The 20,856-nt window shown below is 32.5% G+C and overlaps 1 protein-coding gene across 1 annotated transcript in view; it reads left to right on the forward strand.

Moving 5' to 3' along the window:
- LOC134718321 (uncharacterized) overlaps positions 1-20,856 on the forward strand; it is a 92,593-nt gene that overhangs the window by 27,078 nt on the left and 44,659 nt on the right. The window contains exons 2-5 of the mRNA XM_063580815.1: positions 9,988-10,094; positions 17,979-18,002; positions 18,734-18,820; positions 19,974-20,072. Of these exons, the coding sequence (XP_063436885.1) occupies positions 9,988-10,094; positions 17,979-18,002; positions 18,734-18,820; positions 19,974-20,072 (317 nt within the window). The remainder of the gene's footprint in view (positions 1-9,987; positions 10,095-17,978; positions 18,003-18,733; positions 18,821-19,973; positions 20,073-20,856) is intronic.

The following is a 20,856-nucleotide window of genomic DNA, read 5'->3' on the forward strand; positions in this document are numbered from 1 at the left end:
GTAAGAAAATCCTTAGTATTTCGAAAAATTCAAAGTTTTGTAAACAGAAAATTTATGAAAATGACCATATAATTGATATTCATATCATCACCGAAATGCTGACTACTGGGCTGGTGATACCCTCGGGGACGAAACGTCCACCAGCAGTGGCATCGACCCAGTGGTGTAAATAGTTATCAAAAGTACCAGGATTATAATTTATACGCCAGACGCGCGTTTCGTCTACATAAGACTCACCAGTGACGCTCAGATCAAAATAGTTAAAAAGACAAATACATACAAAGTTGAAGAGCATTGAGGATCCAAAATTCCAAAAAGTTGTGCCAAATACGGCTAATGTAATCTTCTCCTGGAGTAAGAAAATCCTTAGTATTTCGAAAAATTCAAAGTTTTGTAAACAGAAAATTTATAAAAATGACCATATAATTGATATTCATGTCAACACCGAAATGCTGACTACTGGGCTGGTGATATCCTCGGGGACGAAACGTCCACCAGCAGTGGCATCGACCCAGTGGTGTAAATAGTTATCAAAAGTACCAGGATTATAATTTTATACGCCAGACGCGCGTTTCGTCTACATAAGACTCATCAGTGACGCTCAGATCAAAATAGTTAAAAAGACAAATAAATACAAAGTTGAAGAGCATTGAGGATCCAAAATTCCAAAAAGTTGTGCCAAATACGGCTAAGGTAATCTACTCCTGGGGTAAGAAAATCCTTAGTATTTCGAAAAATTCAAAGTTTTGTAAACAGAAAATTTATAAAAATGACCATATAATTGATATTTATTGTCAGCACCGAAATGCTGACTACTGGGCTGGTGATACCCTCGGGGACGAAACGTCCACCAGCAGTGGCATCGACCCAGTGGTGTAAATAGTTATCAAAAGTACCAGGATTATAATTTTATACGCCAGACGCGCGTTTCGTCTACATAAGACTCATCAGTGACGCTCAGATCAAAATAGTTAAAAAGCCAAATAAATACAAAGTTGAAGAGCATTGAGGATCCAAAATTCAAAAATTTGTGCCAAATACGGCTAAGGTAATCTACTCCTGGGGTAAGAAAATCCTTAGTATTTCGAAAAATTCAAAGTTTTGTAAACAGAAAATTTATAAAAATGACCATATAATTGATATTCATGTCAACACCGAAATGCTGACTACTGGGCTGGTGATACCCTCGGAGACGAAACGTCCACTAGCAGTGGCATCGACCCAGTGGTGTAAATAGTTATCAAAAGTACCAGGATTATAATTTTATACGCCAGACGCGCGTTTCGTCTACATAAGACTCATCAGTGACGCTCAGATAGAAATAGTTAAAAAGCCAAATAAATACAAAATTGAAGAGCATTGAGGATCCAAAATTCCTAAAAGTTGTGCCAAATACGGCTAAGGTAATCTACTCCTGGGGTAAGAAAATCCTTAGTATTTCGAAAAATTCAAAGTTTTGTAAACAGAAAATTTATAAAAATGACCATATAATTGATATTCATGTCAACACCGAAATGCTGACTACTGGGCTGGTGATACCCTCGGGGACGAAACGTCCACCAGCAGTGGCATCGACCTAGTGGTGTAAATAGTTATCAAAAGTACCAGGATTATAATTTTATACGCCAGACGCGCGTTTCGTCTACATAAGACTTATCAGTGACGCTCAGATCAAAATAGTTAATGCCACACAGAAGTAGTGATATCCTTCACTGGTTATTCAAATCATTCTCAGAGTTTGTGCACTTATAAAAAAAATGTATTTCTTAAATTTAAACCTATTTATGTCAAACATGCAATACTTTAATTTGTAGGTCAACAACTTTCAATGTAAACAAAGGCCGAGGGGATACATAAGTTTGGGGAAAGAAACGATTTTTTTTCATTTTGTCGTAAAATTATGTTTGAAGAATCTTCATCCAATTCAGGAGCATCTCAATTGATGAGTAATTGTCCACTAAAATAAAGGTTAATATATCTGCACACTTATAATGTGACATTTAATATATGATTAGTAGTTTACGATTAAAACTAAATGTGTGTACCAACATTATCATTGTAATGGTAAAAAAAAATCAAATTAGAAATGTTGCATTAGCAGTTTAAACCTATTTATTAATGAAATTTACAAATATTTCAAAATAAAGTATCTGGAAACAAGCTTCACACAGTTTACATCAATCATCGTGTTTGTTATTTGTTCCTGTATCCCTGTGACTGAGAACTTAATCAATGGGAATTTAAAACTGAATAGATTTTTCAGTCCTTACTTTCGTAAGAAAAAATTAAATATCTTAGAGAACTGTCACAAAAAATGTAAAATGGCCCAAGCCTGCAGTTCAGAGGTACACATTTCAGAGTTTAAAAAATAATGAAGTTGTTGTTAAAATGACAGAATTCAGTTGAATTTTAGATAATTAACTATCAACTTTAATCAAATGTTAAGATTAAGAAATGCAGATCTCTTCCATTGGTCCAAATTGAATCCTAAACTAAGGAAACGAAATTAAATTAAACAACAATTAAATTTCAATATTGTCAACATGTTCTAGCTGTTCTTTTTTCGTTCTTTATATGAAGAATATCAAAAGATACCCCCCTACCCCCCAAAATAAAAATAAGAAACAAGGAACGTCTTTCCCCTCAGAGCTATTCAGACTTAATTTTAAATGCTTAAACTATTTTTTTATTTTAAATAATTTTATTTTCCAGACTACTGATGAGTTTTACTATCATCACTTTTAAATAATTTTATTTTCAAGAAATTCCATCTTCGAAACACTCATTTATAATATTTGATACATGTGTTCAAACAACAATAAAAAAAAAACAACATTTTTTTACATAAATTTCATATAAATAATAACTTTTATTTAATTTCCACAGGTCAAATTACCTGTAACGTAATTAGACACTAATAACTAAACCAGCATATTTTGACACCAACCCGTGCGATTTTATGAATATCATGTCAGGGAATGTGAATCTACGAAAAACAGAGACAGTACACAGCACTTCCAATAACGATCGATCAGACTGAGAGATGACACCTAATATATTTGTAGGGGTACCGATTTTATATCCCGAGCTTATTTTAAAATATAGAAAAAAACATTCCTCTTTTATAATGGTTTGGGGACAGGCAGGACTGATAAATTACTACAAAACTATTTACAAAAAAACAAATATGACAGACATGAACCAACGACAACCACTAAACGACCAGCTACTGACTTGGGACAGGCACATTACAAATTTGGTGAGCGGGGTTAGAAATTAGTTGAAAAGAGCTTAACTCATCAGATCGATACAAAGCACACAAACTTTTAACACTTATATATATACATACCGGACTTGACAGCGTATTTACACATCCCTCACAACAACAAAAACACATTGTACAGATATGAGAGTATTCTCAGTTATTGACAGCTAGCTAAAAGCCTATGACAACTAATAACAAATCATATATCTAAGACATGGTGTGACATTGTTGTCCCGCGTGTGTCTTTGTCAAATGATTTCCCTTCTCCTGGACTCTCTCTTGGTTTGTCTACCATTCATTGGTCAAGGCAGGGTTGCCCACCTAATCCTTACAGTGGCGGGTTGGATTTGGCCATTTTGACAATATCCAATACACAGAATAAACTCTGTCATGTCTGTATTGTATAAACTCTGTCATGTCTGTATTGTATAAAGTCTATAATGTATGTCTTGTATAACCTCTGTCATGTCTGTATTGTATAAACTCAGTCATGTCTTTATTGAATAAACTCTGTCATGTCAGTATTGAATAAACTCTTTCATGTCTGTATTGAATAAACTCTTTCATGTCTGTATTGAATAAACTCTGTCATGTCTGTAATGTATAAACTCTGTCATGTCTGTATTGTATAAACTCTGTCATGTCTGTATTGTATAAACTCTGTCATGTCTGTATTGTATAAACTCTGTCATGCCTGTATTGAATAAACTCTTTCATGTCTGTATTGAATAAACTCTTTCATGTCTGTATTGAATTAAGCAAATCATATGATGATCTCGCCGAATTTGTTGAAAATAGTTCGATGAGAATCTGTACAAATAATTCCCTGTATAATGTACAGTCAGGGGTACTACTTGTACAGGTACTTTTTATTTACTTGAAGAAGTAAACAAAAATATACTTATATAAGTAAATTTGTAGGATACTTATACAAGGGAATTTTATTTACTTGTATAGGTAAACAAAAGGTTGACTTATTTATGTCCCTAGGACATTCAGATTCATCGTAAACAGACTTCTTAAAAGCCCAATATTTCAGAAGGTAGAAACCTGGATCCTTCATACTTTGTTCTTTGGATATAGATGTCTTATGTTATGAAGTTTCTGTCTGTCATTTGTCCTAATGTTGTCCTTGACCTCATTTTCATGTTTCAGTGACTTCTTGAAAAAAAATTAAAGATTTTTTTAATTTATCTCTTAGTATGAGTAATTGGATAACTATATTTGGTATGTGCGTACCTTGCAGGATCCTAGTGCCAATCAGACCGTTTTCATGGATCAGTGAACATGCTTGGTTAAATTTGTTTGGGGAAAGTCCATATGCAAGTTTTTAACTTCTCTGTAACCTATGTACTTCATGGTTTTATGAGAATACATTATCTAGCATATCTCAAATACTGTAAGCAATAGGTCTGCTTTATTTATGCCCTTGTTGGTATGTGCATCCGTCTGTCCTACATATGTCCGTGCGTCCCAAAGTTGGTATCCGTTTTCTAACTTTAGTTTGCCTCAACCAAATGTTATGAAACTTATACACAATGCTTATTTCCACAAAGGACAGATCAAGTTTGAATTTTGGTGCTTCACTTAAACCGTTCTAGAGTTATGCCCCTTTACAAATGGTAAAGGTGCTGACATTTTCGTTTCCGTTCTCTGACTTAAGTTAGCCTCAACCAAATTTTGATGGTGACCTTTAAATTAACCGTTGTTCAGTTATGTCCCTTTATAACTTACTTTATATGATATGCAAGCGGGGGCAACTTCTGTGTCCCATGGAAACATTCCCAATTTATTGTATATGGAATCATTATAAGATGTACATGTCCAACTGGCAGCTGTCACCCGACGTTGACCTCATTTTCATGGTTCAGTCAGTCAAGGATATAACTCAATAAACATGTATAATCTACCATTTGACATACAATCAGGATAGTGACCACTTAGTGATGACATGCTGCGACTATTACACTAACGGGACTGTAAACCGTTACACCAATCGGTGTAATAAATTTACATCACAGCCGTTAGAACGAGATTTTACCTGCGCTATTTATCGATACGCCATATTGTTTTGACAGTGACATCGTGCGTTGATCTTATAATTTCGGTAATTTGTTTTTTTTATTTTATAGTTGTTAGAAATGAAAATCCTTAATAATAACATGATAACTATAATGATAAAAGATGTCTTGATCTTTGACAGTTGTTTTTAATCACCAAATCCGGCCTTACATGTACAAATAACTTATAAAGATTGAAATATTCAGGATGAAAATAGCGTGGGGACGATGTGGAAAAAGGTATATGATTCAGTAAATATCTTATAAATTTTGATTGAAAAAAGATACGCATGTTCGGTTTGTTGTAAAGTCTTATTTGTAGGTTATAGTTTGGATTTGCCTGTTTTTAGTTTTCACTTTTTAGAGTGAAAAGTGGAAAACAATCTCTTTCTCATTACAACCGGAACTCACATGCAAGGCTGAAATACATTATATTATTCCTCTAAATTGCCTTCTCCTTTTTATGTGTGCAATATTCTATTACAATCATATTTAATTTAGCTTAGTAATAGTCTTCCGGTGGCATTAGCATATGACTTTGTAAAAAAATATGTACACTAGCTTGTACAAAAGTAGGCCCGACCGTGCACCGCCATATTGAAATTTTAGTGTAAACACAAAGTTCACAAAAGTTCAAAACAATGTGGCTATGTTTTCATGAGACCCGGGTAGCGTTTGTTATATAAATTAAATAGGAACTGAAATTGTCAACATTGTTTTTATTGCACATTTATTGTTTTTATCAGAATTATTTATGATCTTTTAACCTTTGACACGTTGTTTTCTTAGCGATCAAGTAAAGTGTCGGCTTTTCGACTATATCTGGTTTATTTTTAACACTTATAAGTTATAATTGACTATCTATTGATAATTTCCGTTAACAATATCTTTTTTCGCACATAAATTAATTGATATAATACTTGTTCTTTATTTCAAATCCACCAATATTAACAGTTCTATTCTTTACATGTAGCGATTTCTAATTTACTACGTGACACGATAAGCTGTCAATCAAAACAAACAATCTATAATCCCGCTATCGGGGCATTGAAATCTCAACAGATAAGTTTCCAGTCCCGTTAGTATAATAGTCCAATGACATGTAATTATAAAAATAAATGTATTAACAAATTAGTTGTAAACGACATTGAAATATTGTCACAAGAAAAAATTCTAAACGAAGAGAGAAATTTCTACGAAAATCTGTACTCATCAAAAGAAGACCCTGATAAATATTCAGGTGATTTGAACTTTTTTGATTTAAATTTTATTCCTAAGCTAACTGATCTGGACAAAGGATATATGCGATGCAGATATTTCATAATCTGAGTGCGTTAAAGTTTTAAAAACATTTAAAAATAATAAAAGCCCTGGTACAGATGGGCTTACCGCTGAGTTTTACAAATTTTTCTGGATTGATGTAAAAAAATATGTTTTGGAAAGCTATGAATATTCCTTCAAGACCGGAACCCTCTCAATAGACCAAAGACGGGGTATTTTGACTCTTATTCCAAAGAAAGATAAAGATAGTAACTCTTGTCGAACTGGCGACCTCTTTCTCTCTTAAATTTTGATTACAAATTATTAGCCAAAGTTATTGCGGAAAGAATGAAATTATTTCTTCCGAAACTTATAGATCCGGATCAGACAGGATATGTGGCTGGTAGATATATTGGTAAAAATCTACGACTAATTGCTGATATTATATTGTTTACTACTTTAAAAAATTATCCAGGGCTTATATTACTAGTCGATTTCGAAAAGGCGTTTGATACGCTAGAATGGAAATTTATTCAAAAAGCATTGGCTTGTTTTAATTTTGGTAGCAAGTTCCGGAAATGAGTCTTAACTTTATACTCAAATATATATAGTCTTGTCGTTAATAATGGATTTAGTTCTAGTCCGTTCAAAATTGAGAGAGGTGTTCGACAAGGGTGTCCTTTGTCTCCTTTTTTATTCATTTTGGCCGTTGAACTGCTGGCAATAAATATTCGTAAGAACAACCATATATCAGGTATAAAAATTGGGGATACTGAAAAAAAAATTCACAGTTGGCTGATGATACCACTTGTTTTTTGAAAGATGTATTTTCTGCGCAAATTTTATTAGATTCCTTTAATGATTTTGAGAAGTGTTCAGGGTTAAAAGTCAATTTTTCGAAAACCGAAGCAACATGGATTGGAAGAAATAAATTTAACAAAGAAGGTTCCCTTCCTATTAAATGGAAAGATGGTTTTAAAACCTTAGGTTTAAAATTTAACGCTTTTGATGAAATGGTTTGTTCTAACTTAGATACATGCATAGAAAAAATGGAATCAATTATTAAAATGTGGAGGATCAGAAACCTTTCCTTGATCGGTAAAATCGAAATTCTTAAATCACTTGCAATATCGAAGCTTATTTATGTCATTTCATCTACACATGTACCAAGATCTTATGTAATTAAAATACAAAGGGACATTAATAACTTTTTATGGAATGATAGTACTCCGAAAGTTAAGGTGGCAGAAACCAGTTATTTAACAATAAATCTTTAGAATTTCATGGATTTATGATTTTATTTTCTTTAAAATTCATTCAAGCTTATATACAAATAAAATGTTTGGTTTCAAGGAACCAAGATGTGTGCGTGCTTATCTAAATATATAGAAAACCTTTAAATGTGGGTGTCTGTCCAGCATGGAGATTTAAAAATTTATAAATGCATTGTAAATAAGGCAAAAAATGTGATGCTCTGATACCAATCTATTGCTCACCTGCAGAATCCTGCTAAAAGCCGACAAGAATTTTAGGCAAAATTCAAGAGATAAAGGATATTTAGTGAATTAGAGCCTTGTCCGAACCTATCCTTACCATCAAAATCTCAAGATATTTTTGTTTACAAAAAAATGAATATTTTCACTACTTTGATCGGATGCCGTCAAGTGAGGAGACCACAATTTTGACATCTGATTGGACCCATGTGTGAAGGAAATCCCCAACCTGTGTATGCAACTACTTACTTGTGTAGTATACTAGCCTAGAATTTACATTCAATTATTTTTTTAGTCCACATGATGCAATTATATACCTCAATGCTTTACTATAACAAAATTTCTGCGTGGGACACATGTTCTGGTACACCAAAACTGGTACCTGCTACCTAAATCGGAAGTTATTCAAAAGTCTCCTAGCGAGGGGGGACTGAAAGCACCAAATTTTGAAGTACAGCTGTTATCCTTTCGTATCATGTGGGTAAAACGATTTTTGTCAGAACATGACTCTAAATGGAAACATGTTTCCAAAGCATTCTTCTCCCTTTTTGATTTAGAGGATTTATTTATGAGCAGATGTGAATTTGAGTTTTTAAATTTAAAAGCACCTTTTTTTTTATATATAAGTGCTATCTGCCTTGAAACGTTTCAAGGGTATTTGCATCCCGTTAAATGCTTTTCATGTTAGAAAAGAATTTATTTGGTTCAATCCGTTTATCAAGGTTAACAGAACGAGTATTTTTACAGATCTTGGTACACGAAAGGCATAAGGTTCATTAATGATATTGTAGATGATAAAGGCGAATTTTTGTCTCATGACGCTATTAACAAAAAATATAATTTGAATGTTACTTTTGTAGACATTCTTTCTATTAAACTTGCTATACCACGTGACTGGAAAGATTTGTTATTACAACAACACATGTCACCTAAGAGCAACTCTTTTGGATTCGTTTTTGAGCATGAGAATAAAAAAATGCCTATTAGCAAATTATATACTAAAGATGTATATTCACTTTTTATCGATCGGGTAAGTGTTTCTCCTATTTCACAACAAAGGTGGGAAGAAAGTTTTAATATAGAAATTAGTGACGAAAAGAGGAACAATATTTATTCACTAGCTTTTAAATGTACTATTGAAAGCAAACTACAAGCTTTTCAATATAAAGTGTTACACAGAATAGTCTCACATAATTATCTCCTTGAAAAATATAAACTTTCTTTAACTAATGATTTTTGGAGAGAGTTTTCTAATTGGTGGCATTTAGTTTTTGGAGTAAAAATATTTTTAAATAAAGACAGTGTCATTTTTGGTATATTGAATTCTGATAACTTAGTGTTAAGCTATTGTATTTTACAGGCCAAAAATTACATTCATTATGGAAAGTACACACAATTAGACAGATTGTTTATATCTGTGCAAGCTTTTCTCAAATTTTTGAAAAGACGTCTGGAGATATTAGAATATTTATATCTCTCTAAAGACAAGCACGAGTCATTTGTCTACAGATGGGGGGAATTTATGGAAGTTATCAATTAATTAAATTTTATTCTCGATATGATCATGTATATTTAATGTATTCCAAAGTATCTTTTACTTGTATCATATATCGATTATTCACATCATTTACTTGTATTTGTTTTTACTATGTCTTATTCGTAAAATATCAATAGTATGACTATGCCATATGTCAATCACTTATATATTGTAAAAATGTATGTATGTATGTATGCACTGTAGCTTGAACACCAAAAAGATAAATAAAAAAAAAAAAAAAAAAAAGACATGTAATTGATTTGACACTTCGTGCTGCATTTTGTAAGGGAAACCTAAATACTAATGCAACCCTCCTTTTCCAACTGATAAATTCTGAATTTTTATCTATTAAATCTCATTTTTGTTCTGTAGTCTCTTCCTGTCCATTTCGACTAACAAATTTAAAAGTTAGAACTGATGCAGACTTTAGGAAACCAATTGTGAATATCCGTCAATTGGTGGATTATACCTCAATTGAGGTATAATCCACATTCTTTAAAACACAGAAGAGGAAGTCAGAAGCAATTACATGTCACTTATGAAGCCTTCACGATTAACTTTTAGAGTCCACAAGCCCGAAGCTCAATTTTTTTTTTTTAGTTGGATTCTGTTGGCTTGTAGAGAATAATTTTACAAGTCTGAACGCAATTTCAATTACCAGCCAATGCCGTAGGACTTGTGGTTATTAAAGCGTGAAGACTGCTAATGAGTACTCATCAAAGCTTAAGATGGTATATATATATGAAAAAAAGATGATAAATTATCTCTTTAAAATCTTTTTATGATAAAAACTGCACTATACATGTACCTCAATTGGTCTTTCGCACTATATGTCATCATGGTCATATGGTGGATTATACCTCAATTATCAATTAATGTTTTTTTTTACCTTATAAAATCTATGGATTAGAAAATTTAAAAACAGTTATTCACTGATTATTTATAATTTATTTATTCAGGATAAAAGACATGAATTTGACATATAGACATATATAGCACTAGACATTAAGTTTGGTTCCTTTTCCGCAGGTACGAGACCATATTAAAAAATATAAATGTACGAACATGATCAGAAGTCCTTCCTCTCATTTGTAATCATATATCCCAGGGATGAATCCACTACATGTATATAGTTTAGGCCCTTAAATTGGTCAGTGGCCCCCAAAAAATGTATGTGAATATAAATTCCCAATTCACGAAAATAAAATAAAAAATTGGTATTTCCGGAAAAGTTACAGTCACTGATTACGGCAACTATAATGTTTCAATTGAGGTATAATCCATCAATTAATGGTTTTTCCTGACCTTATAAACATTGATAAAATCCATGGAAAATTTAAAAACAGTTATTCACTGATTATTTATAATTTATTTATTCAGGATAAAAGACATGAATTTGCCAGACACAATAAATTAAAATGACATATAGACATATAGACATATATAGCACTAGACATAAGTTTGGTTCCTTTTCCGCAGGTACGAGACCATATTAAAAAATATAAATGTATGAACATGATCAGAAGTCCTTCCTCTCATTTGTAATCATATATCGATAATCCAAAGAAGGTTGCAATACAATATTACATGTAACATGATTAAAGTATTTGATTAAGTATACGGAAACCAAGAATATTTACGGAAGAATGGACGGACAGACAGACGGATAGAGAGATAAATAACTATTTACCACTACTTCGTAGATCATGTAGATTGGAGCTATAAAACAATGTAGTATTCTTATCACATGCTTATATTATTTTGAGTTCATATTTACAAAAAAGACAAAGCGTAAGTTTGCATATTATATACATGATATATACAATTGCAGCTTTGCATCAAGGGGTTTGATCATACAAATTAAGTCAATGCATGATTTACATGCGATGTAGTACAGGTGCATATTCCGTTCACATGCAAGTTGTTCACCTATAATATATGGCCCGAGAACACAGTTATCTCGTAGTGCATTTCTTTTAGACAATAAATTCAAATTAAAACAATTGCACCTGTTCAATCTCAAAAAGATTTTTACAGTGTAGTGTACTACTATTGGGACAAATAATATGAAAATTATAGAAACTTCTACCAGCTCTAACTCAAAATATTGACAATTCTGTGTTAAGGGGGTCTAAAATTCAGTTTGACAGCTTCAGACATACTAATTTTTGACCTTTTTTAACTGGACCAAATTAAATCACTACTTAACCTAAAGATTCAGCACCCCAATTTTTTTATCATGTAATTTCATCCCCTTACTTAATATTTCATGCATAAAATATCTAGAAATAAAGTAGGAAACAGTGATATTGTTTGCCTTAAATTAGTGGAGAATAAAGGCTTTTTCCCCTGGAGAAAAATCCCAATTTGAAAAAAAATGGCTTAAATTTATTCCCAAAAAGACAACTTTTTTCCCAAACAGTGCAGTCTTTGAAGTAATTGTGCATGAATACAAACTGAAAAACACTCATTTAAACAATTTTCTTGCCTAAAATGACTTATTGTGCACATTTGAGAGATTTTGTTTTTTGTCCATGGATTTATGAGTTTTGAACAGCGGTATACTACTGTTGCCTTTATTTATGTATCATCACTCACAGAATGGAGTCTTATTTTAAGGCATGGTTTGACTCTTGAAAATGGGTCTGTAAATTAAAGTTTCAGACAAATTTAAAGTTTATTTTAAATTTCCCAATTTGATGAAAATGACGCATATTTGTCCCAATAAAAAAGGGTAGAGGTAGTTTTGAAAAAAGCAAACACTATCACTGGGAAAGGGTATGTAAAAAATTGGCAAGTTATACACTGTTCACACTACATGCACTAGGGACTATATATTGTGGACAACGAAAATCGAAGGACGATAACAGTGTCCTCGGACCTAAAAGGATAGAAGGACTTGACCAATTTTAATAAAACTTTGCATGACCTAAGCTTACGGAATTATAAGCATATAAGATAAATGGCTAAATTTCATGGCCATAGGATATATATTATAGAAACTATGGCCATTTTAATATTGAAATTTGGATGTTTAATTTTGATGTTTAAATCAAATAATTTCAACTGTCAAGATTTGGGCTTAAAACAGTCAGGGGACTTACTTAAACAAGTGATTTTCTAAATCACTGATTCAAGTAACATTATTTCCATAAAGGTTGGAAGTTAGAGTTGTCTTTCTTTAATAATCACCTATTTAAGTAGTACAAATTAATCACTAGAAGAAGTTTCAAGTTTTTGAAGTTAATTATTCTTCCATATATATATTAAATGTACTTTAAATGTAAAGAAAAGTTACAAAAAGCATACCACATGAGTATAAAATTAATGGTCTTCGGCCATGTGAGATTGAAAATTATTTAGAGTCGATTTAGGCCGTAGCACATATTTACATGTAAAAATGCATACAGAAGCTTTGAGAAGTGGAAATTTGTTACTTTTTGTTCATTTCTATGCTAAGATGTTATAATACAAGAAGTCTTATTGCAAAAAAACTCTTGCATTCAACTTTTTTTGCAGACAGCATGGTCTGATGCACAGTTTTTTCACTTTTCAAGGAAAACTTGCATGCAGTTTTAGTCTCAATTGGCATATATTTGAGCCACTAACTATTCTAAAGAAGACAATGACGGTGGCATATGAAATGAATAAGATGTACTGATCATTGTAAAGTGCTTTTTAGCTCATCTTACCCAAAGGACCAAGTGAGCTTTTCTCATCACTTTGCGTCTGGCGTCCGTCGTCGTCCGTCGTCGTAAACTTTTACAAAAATCTTCTCCTCTGAAACTGCTGGGCCAAATTAAACCAAAGTTGGCCACAATCATCATTGGCATGATTGGGGTATCTAGTTTTAAAAAATGTGTCCGGTGATCAGGCCAACCAACCAAGATGGCCGCCATGGCTAAAAATAGGGGTAAAATTGTTTATTAGGTCAAGATCTTTCTGCCCTGAAATTTTCAGATCAATCGGACAACCCGTTGTTGGGTTGCTGCCCCTGAATTGGTAATTTTAAGGAAATTTTGCCGTTTTTGGTTATTATCTTGAAATTTATTATAGATAGAGATAAACTGTAAACAGCAATAATGTTCAGCAAAGTAAGATCTACACAAAAGTCAACATAACCAAAATGGTCAGTTGACCCCTTACAGAGTTATTGCCCTTTATACATGTTATAGTCAATTTTTAACAATTTTTGGTAAATTTTTGTAATCCTTTACAAAAATCTTCTCCTCTGAAACTACCAAGACAAAGTTTACCAAACTTGTCCACAATCATCATTTGGGTATCTAGTTTAAAAAATCTGTCCGGTGACCCCGCCCACGAACCAAGATGGCTGAAATAATACATGCATGTAATAATTTTTTTCCAGGCTATGACTTTTGTTGCAGAAAGCTCGACATAGGGATAGTGATCCAGCGGCGGTGGCAGCGGCAGCATCGTAACAGACTTCTTAAAAGCCCAATATTTCAGAGGGTAGAAGACCTGGATCCTTCATACTTCGTACTTTGGATATAGATGCCTTATGTTATTAAGTTTCTGTGACTGTCTGTCATATGTCCATTGTCCTTGACCTCATTTTCATGGTTCAGTGACTACTTGAAAAAAAAATTAAGATTATTAGTATTCTTTATTTCTCTCTTATTATGAGTAATTGGATAACTATATTTGGTATGTGCGTACCTTGCAGGGTCCTAGTGCCCGTCAGACAGTTTTCTATTCATGGATCAGTGAACATTCAAGGTCAAGTCCATATGCATGTTTTTAACTTCTCTGTAACCTATGTACTTCATGGTTTTATGAGAATAAAATATCTATCATATCTCAAATACTGTAAGCAATATGTCTACTATATTTATGCCCTTGTCGGTCTGTGCGTCCGTCTGTCCCAAAGGTGGTATCCGTTCTCTAACTTTAATTTGCCTCAACCAAATGTTATGAAACTTATACACAATGCTTATTTCCACAAAGCACATATCAAGTTTGAATTTTGATGCTTCACTTAAACCGTTCTAGAGTTATGCCCCTTTACAAATGGTAAAGCCTTTAAGGTGCTGAATTTTTCGTTTCCGTTCTCTGACTTAAGTTAACCTCAACCAAATTTTGATAGTGACCTTTACCGTTCTTCAGTTATGTCCCTTTATAACTTTATATGATATGCAAGCGGGGACAACTTCTGTGTCCCATGGAAACATTCCCAATTTATTTGTATATGGAATCATTATAAGAAGTACATGTCCAACTGGCAGCTGTCACCCGACGTTAACCTCATTTTCATGGTTCAGTCATTCAAGGATATAACTTTATAGAGTTATTACAGAAAAATAACATACATTTGTTATTGTGGACTAAAAAATCAAAGAACTGTGATAACATATGTATGTTACATGTTTCAAAGTAACAATATACATCATTAGTTTTGTTTAAATGTATACAAGTTCTATTGATATTACTATTGTCTTTATGTATACTCAAGTATAGAAAGATATAACAGTTCATAGTTTCCAATCATGCATAGTACACCTATGTTATTACAGAAAAAGTACATGTATGTCTGTAATAACTAAAGGGTGTTATTACAGCTTCTCTTCATCACTCCAAAGCATTTGCTTAGACATATACATGCTTAATTACAATGTATTTTAATTTATTGTAAGAAATATGATCAGAGCATGTAATGAGGTTCTGCGCAAGCTTCCCAGTAATTCCCATGTTTCTCATGTATAGTAAGTTACATGCCTTAAATAACTAAGCCTTGTTATAACAGATAAGTTCATCCCTTAATACCTCGTCTCATTGATTTGCCATGGTTAATGAAAAATGTATTAATTTAATTCAAAATTAGTTATCATGGCTATGCATTTAGTATCTGGGCACAGTTTCAAGAGTTCCCTAGAGGCCACTAAAAATTAAAATATTTATGATTTATTTTACAAATAACAAACATATTTGCCGTTTACCATGTTTACTTTGCTGAACTAGTAATCATTATTGTTTAGCCTTTAGGGGCCAGATCAAGTGTGCCTCTGGGTGCGGTATTTTCTCCCTGTGTTGATGGCCCATTGTTGGCCTTTGGCTGTCTCTGCTCTCTGGTTGGGTTGTTGTCTCTATGACACATTCCATGTTTCCATTCTCTAATCTGTTTAATCTGTTTACATGTTTTAAATTTTAAAACTTTTTTTCAGATTCTGATTGACTGGTGGCAGAAGGGGTATGAATATAAAGTGGCATTTAGGCCTTGCAGACAGACTTAACAATAACATGCTGAAGTTGCAATAACAGTTTGACGAAGACCCACATGTAATCCCATATTGACGGTTGTAGAACTCGTACCAACAGATTTCACTTTGGGTATTTAATTGTACTGTAATAAGTAAGGGACTTTACTTTAACACGTTTCTTTAAAATCACATAATCTTCAATGTGCATGCTCAGATTGGAAAAGTATTGCTTAAGAGCTTCACTGTTCGACTTTCTTTCTCGCCTTGTAAAAGTAGTTAAACAGGTTTTTTCCCATTGTTATGCATTGTACCTGTGCAATAATTTCACGACGTGAAACCGTGAAATTTCATATGAAGTGATTACTGTCAAGTATGAAAATTTTGTAATCTCTTTAAAACATATATAATGTCATTCCAAAAACATTTCTGCCTCGAAAAACACAAAAAATGGCACAGAAACACTTCTATATGTACTGGAGTCTGGATGTGTAAACTTTTTATCAGGATCTGAACATCATAATATTCAGTATGCTAAAAATAAGTGTTAATAAAGCTCGGACGGTAAAAAGCTTACCATATGTTGTATAGTTTCATCACTCGATGCATAAAATTGAGAATGGAAATTGGGAATGTGTCAAAGAGACAACAACCCGACTATAGAACAGACAACAGCAGAGTCCGTCATAGGTATTTTTATCGTTCGGCTGCTGTCCTGTGCAATATCTCCGATTATATAAATCCTCTGGATCATCATGATCATAGTGGGTGCAATATTACCTATTAAGTTAGAAATACGACGATGATGTATGAGTGCCAATTGAGATATCTTTCCATTCAATACACAATCTAGTAAAGTAAGCAATCATAGGTTCGTTGCTGAAAAGTAAGCTATAAAGTGACTAAAAATTATTTGTGTAAAATAACATAAAAAAAACGGCCTTATTTTATATACAAAAATAGAAATTTGTATATCCAATGCATAAAAGAAATATAGTAGGTTTAGGTGTAAAGGTGCAATTTTCACAAAATATATCAAATTTCCCACGTTGTCGAACATAAACATGGATAACATCATTAAAGATTTTATTAAGATTGACAAATGTTAGAGTCCGAGTCCGTTAAAAATTAAAAAAAAATCTAATATCTCCATTTGCATTTGAAAAAAAATCTTAGCAAAGACGAAAACCATATGATACAACAGTTGTTTTCCACTACCGTCAGAGCAAAGGGAACAGTTTGAAAGTTTGTCATCATCAAACACGTGAATAGCTATATATCTGGTAAATCAAACACTTTTTCTTCGCATAGAAAGAACTCTTCATTAATCTGAGCATGGAACGAATACTTTATATCACGAACTATAAATGTGGATACAAAAAATGAAAAACTAAGCGAATTTGTTAATCACGCATTGCACGACAAAATGTGTTGTATTTAAGTAAGTAGCACGTGTTCTTGGTTGATTGTAAACACGTAGTAGTCCATAATGCCTTGTTGCTCATTTAGTGGATTGGTAAAAAACACAGGTAACAATAAATTGCGTCACACGTAAATAAACAATTACACGTGCGAGAACATAAGTATGCTTATTCATGCATTTTCATATAAGGTAGTGTTCCTGACCTGAGTAATGATAACATCAAAATTTCTTTTTGACTTTTTTTTAAAGTCATGTTTGTTATGAAGGTAGATGTCACAGTTGTTATGTGGTAATTCATTTTTGCTGTGTGTGTTAATTTTTATTTTTTTACATGATCCTGTTTGTGTTTCAGATTTGCAAATATCATTTTCATTAAAAATTAAAAATGTAGTTTCAATAAATTTTAGGGAGGAAGCTTGATGGTTCGTGGCATTCCCTCTTAATTAAAAAATAATATATTATAAATATTCAATCAGAATACAAATTCAGAGCTGTTTTAAGCTTAAATGTTGTGTCCATACTTGTTCAACTGTTCAGGGTTCGAACTATGCAGGAAAATCCAGTTTGCTGTCACTTGACCGCCTCTTGTTCTTATTGTTGAAGGCCCTACCGTTGCCTATAATTGCTTACATCCACTTCATTTGAACTTAAGTGGATAGTTGTCTCATTGGTAATCATATCTCCTTATTTTTATAAATATACAATGATTTCATTTTCTTTTACAGGATATAATGGCAAGTTGGGATAGGGTAAGTTTTTCTTCTCAAAAGTCAGTGTCATGTGACCTATGTCATGTGACATATGTTATATATAAACTGTACATAAAGATACAGTTGTGTAGTGTTCTCAGAGTTAGTCAGTGGGAGAACAGGAGAAATCAAAATGACTACAGTGAACAGAATTTCAATATACAAAATTTAAGGAGACAAAAAAAAGAAACGTAAGATATTGTAGGACATTCACAACTCTTAAAGTCGAAGAGAATCTGACAACGCCATGGAAAAAAATGAAAAACAATCAAATTTTAACAGTCTACATTCATGACATTAGTCATTTCTGGGCCTTTTATAGCTGACTATGTCATATTGGGGTTGATCATTGTTGAACAATGTTGAAGGCTGTACGGTGACCTATAGTTGGTATTTTCTGTGTCATTTTGTCTATTTTGTAGAATTGTCTCATCTTCTTTTTATATTCAAAACATTACATAGAAAACTAAAGACCGAGCAACACAAACCTCAACAAAAACTTTAGCTGATCTCAAAACTGATGCATAATACAATTGTCTACAGACTTTTCTAAAAAAAAAAACTCTGAAATAATAGACAACAATTTCACTCCTTCTTGGTAATCACTGTATTTGGTATAAACTGTTGAATGGTTGAAACTGTAAAAATGTAGCTTGTTAAAATCAATTATTACATTTATAATACATTTGTATGTTCTAGAGGAAAATGTAAAAGCTTTGTTTTGCTTACAGAAACTTCTTACAGCTGCAGCGGAGGGGAATATAAAAGAGGTAGAATTATGTGTAAAGAACGGAGCTAACTTGGAATGTAGAGATGGTGTAAGTAAAGTAAAATGTTTAACACATTTACAGATATTTATTATATAGTATACACGCTGAATGGCAGCCCACGCTTGTAAAATTGCTCTTGGGCCTGTAAACATCATATCTACAGGCCAACAGAATCTAACCAAAAATTTCCAAAAATTGATCTCCGGGCCTTTAGATTTAACAGTTCATTGCGAAGACTATATAATAGTTCACATAATGTGGATCAGTTAAACACTGCCCTTGTTAGTGTTCAGTGATTCAGTGTACATTCTATTTATTGCAAATACTCTTGTCTTCAAAATATTAAGAAACATACTATTATGATATATTGTGATTTACTTCATTACACTGATGAGTACCACTCCAGTTTGTATGTTAAAGAGTTGCTGTCTGATACTTCATAACTGTTTACAACTGAAATATTGGGATTTACTTTATTTATACAGATAACATGTATAGTATTCTACACAAAAAACATAACTTTGGTAAAAAAAAAATCTTGCATGACCATGACTTGAGACATGACACCTGATTATACAACTTTCGTTGACCACCCCTGTTCTAAACATGTCATATGACACCTGATTCTACAACATATATTAACCACTTATGTACTGAACATAACATGTGACACCTGATCATAAAACCTGCATTTACCACTCTTGTACTGAACATGACATGTAACACCACATCATACAACATTCATTTACCTCTTCTGTACTGAACATGACATGTGACAACTGATCATACAACATTCATTTACTAGTACCACTCCAGTACTAAACATGACATGTGACACCTGATCATACACCATGCATTTACCACTCCTGTACTGAACATGACATGTGACACCTGATCATACAACATTCATTTACCACTCCTGTACTGAACATAACATGTGACTGAATCAGAAAATATAACTCGTTTTAATGTTTCTTGATTTTTTTTTTTAACCTAACAGTTCTGATGGAAGTTCTGACATCTCACAATAAAAGATGTTGTTTATTTGTTGTTGATGTAGAATATAAATACAAGTGTGACTGGTCATTTTATTCAGTTTTGACCACTGATTCATGTGATATATATTTTGTTTATATTTATTACACAACATTGTCCAGTTTATGACACAAGTTTTGATGTCTGTTATATGTTGATATTACAGGATGGATGGACACCATTAATGTGGGCGGCTGGGGGAGGACACCTGGAGGTGGTGACTTACCTGGTCACTCACGGCAGTCAGTTAGAGGCTACAACCTCGGTAATGATAGATATAATCACCTTACTCTGAACAAACATCACTTTATACAGAATCTACACAAAATCATGTTGTTAATCAGACAGGTTTAATAGACAACAAATATTTGTTAGAATTATATAAAGTGGGGTCTCATTTTATTTGTAACACAGAACTGAATCAGATCGTTAAGGTTTTATTTTTTTTCTAGCAGAAAATTATTTTGTAAACATCTGATTTTAATGAGAAGTTGATGAGAAAAAGTTGTATTAACATCTTTAGTCAGATTATATTAATTCTACAGATTTAATGTAAAACATCTTTAAAAAATAACAAATACTTGACAGAATTATATAAAGTGGGGTCTTATTTTTCTTGTCTCTTCGTACTGAATCAGAAAATATAACTCGTTTTAATATTTCTTGAAAAAAAGTTTTTTTTCTTCACTTTTGTCATTCTTCTTAATCATTGTTAATCAGACAGATTTAATGGACAACAAATATTTGATAGAATTATATAAAGTGGGGTCTCATTTTAATTGTCTTGTCCACTTGAGTCCATTGATATAAATATTGTTTATGTTTCTAGAAAAAAGTTTTTTTTTTAACCTAACAGTTCTGATGGAAGTTCTGACATCTCACAATAAAACATGTTGTTTATTTGATGTTTATGTAGAATATAAATAAAAGTGTGACTGGTCATTTTATTCAGTTTTGACCACTGATTCATGTAATATATATTTTGTTTATATTTATTGCACCACATTGTCTAGTTTATGACACAAGTTTTGATGTCTGTTATATGTTGA

Source organism: Mytilus trossulus, chromosome 5 (genome assembly GCF_036588685.1).
Source record: "Mytilus trossulus isolate FHL-02 chromosome 5, PNRI_Mtr1.1.1.hap1, whole genome shotgun sequence".
Taxonomy (NCBI): Eukaryota; Metazoa; Mollusca; class Bivalvia; order Mytilida; family Mytilidae; genus Mytilus; species Mytilus trossulus.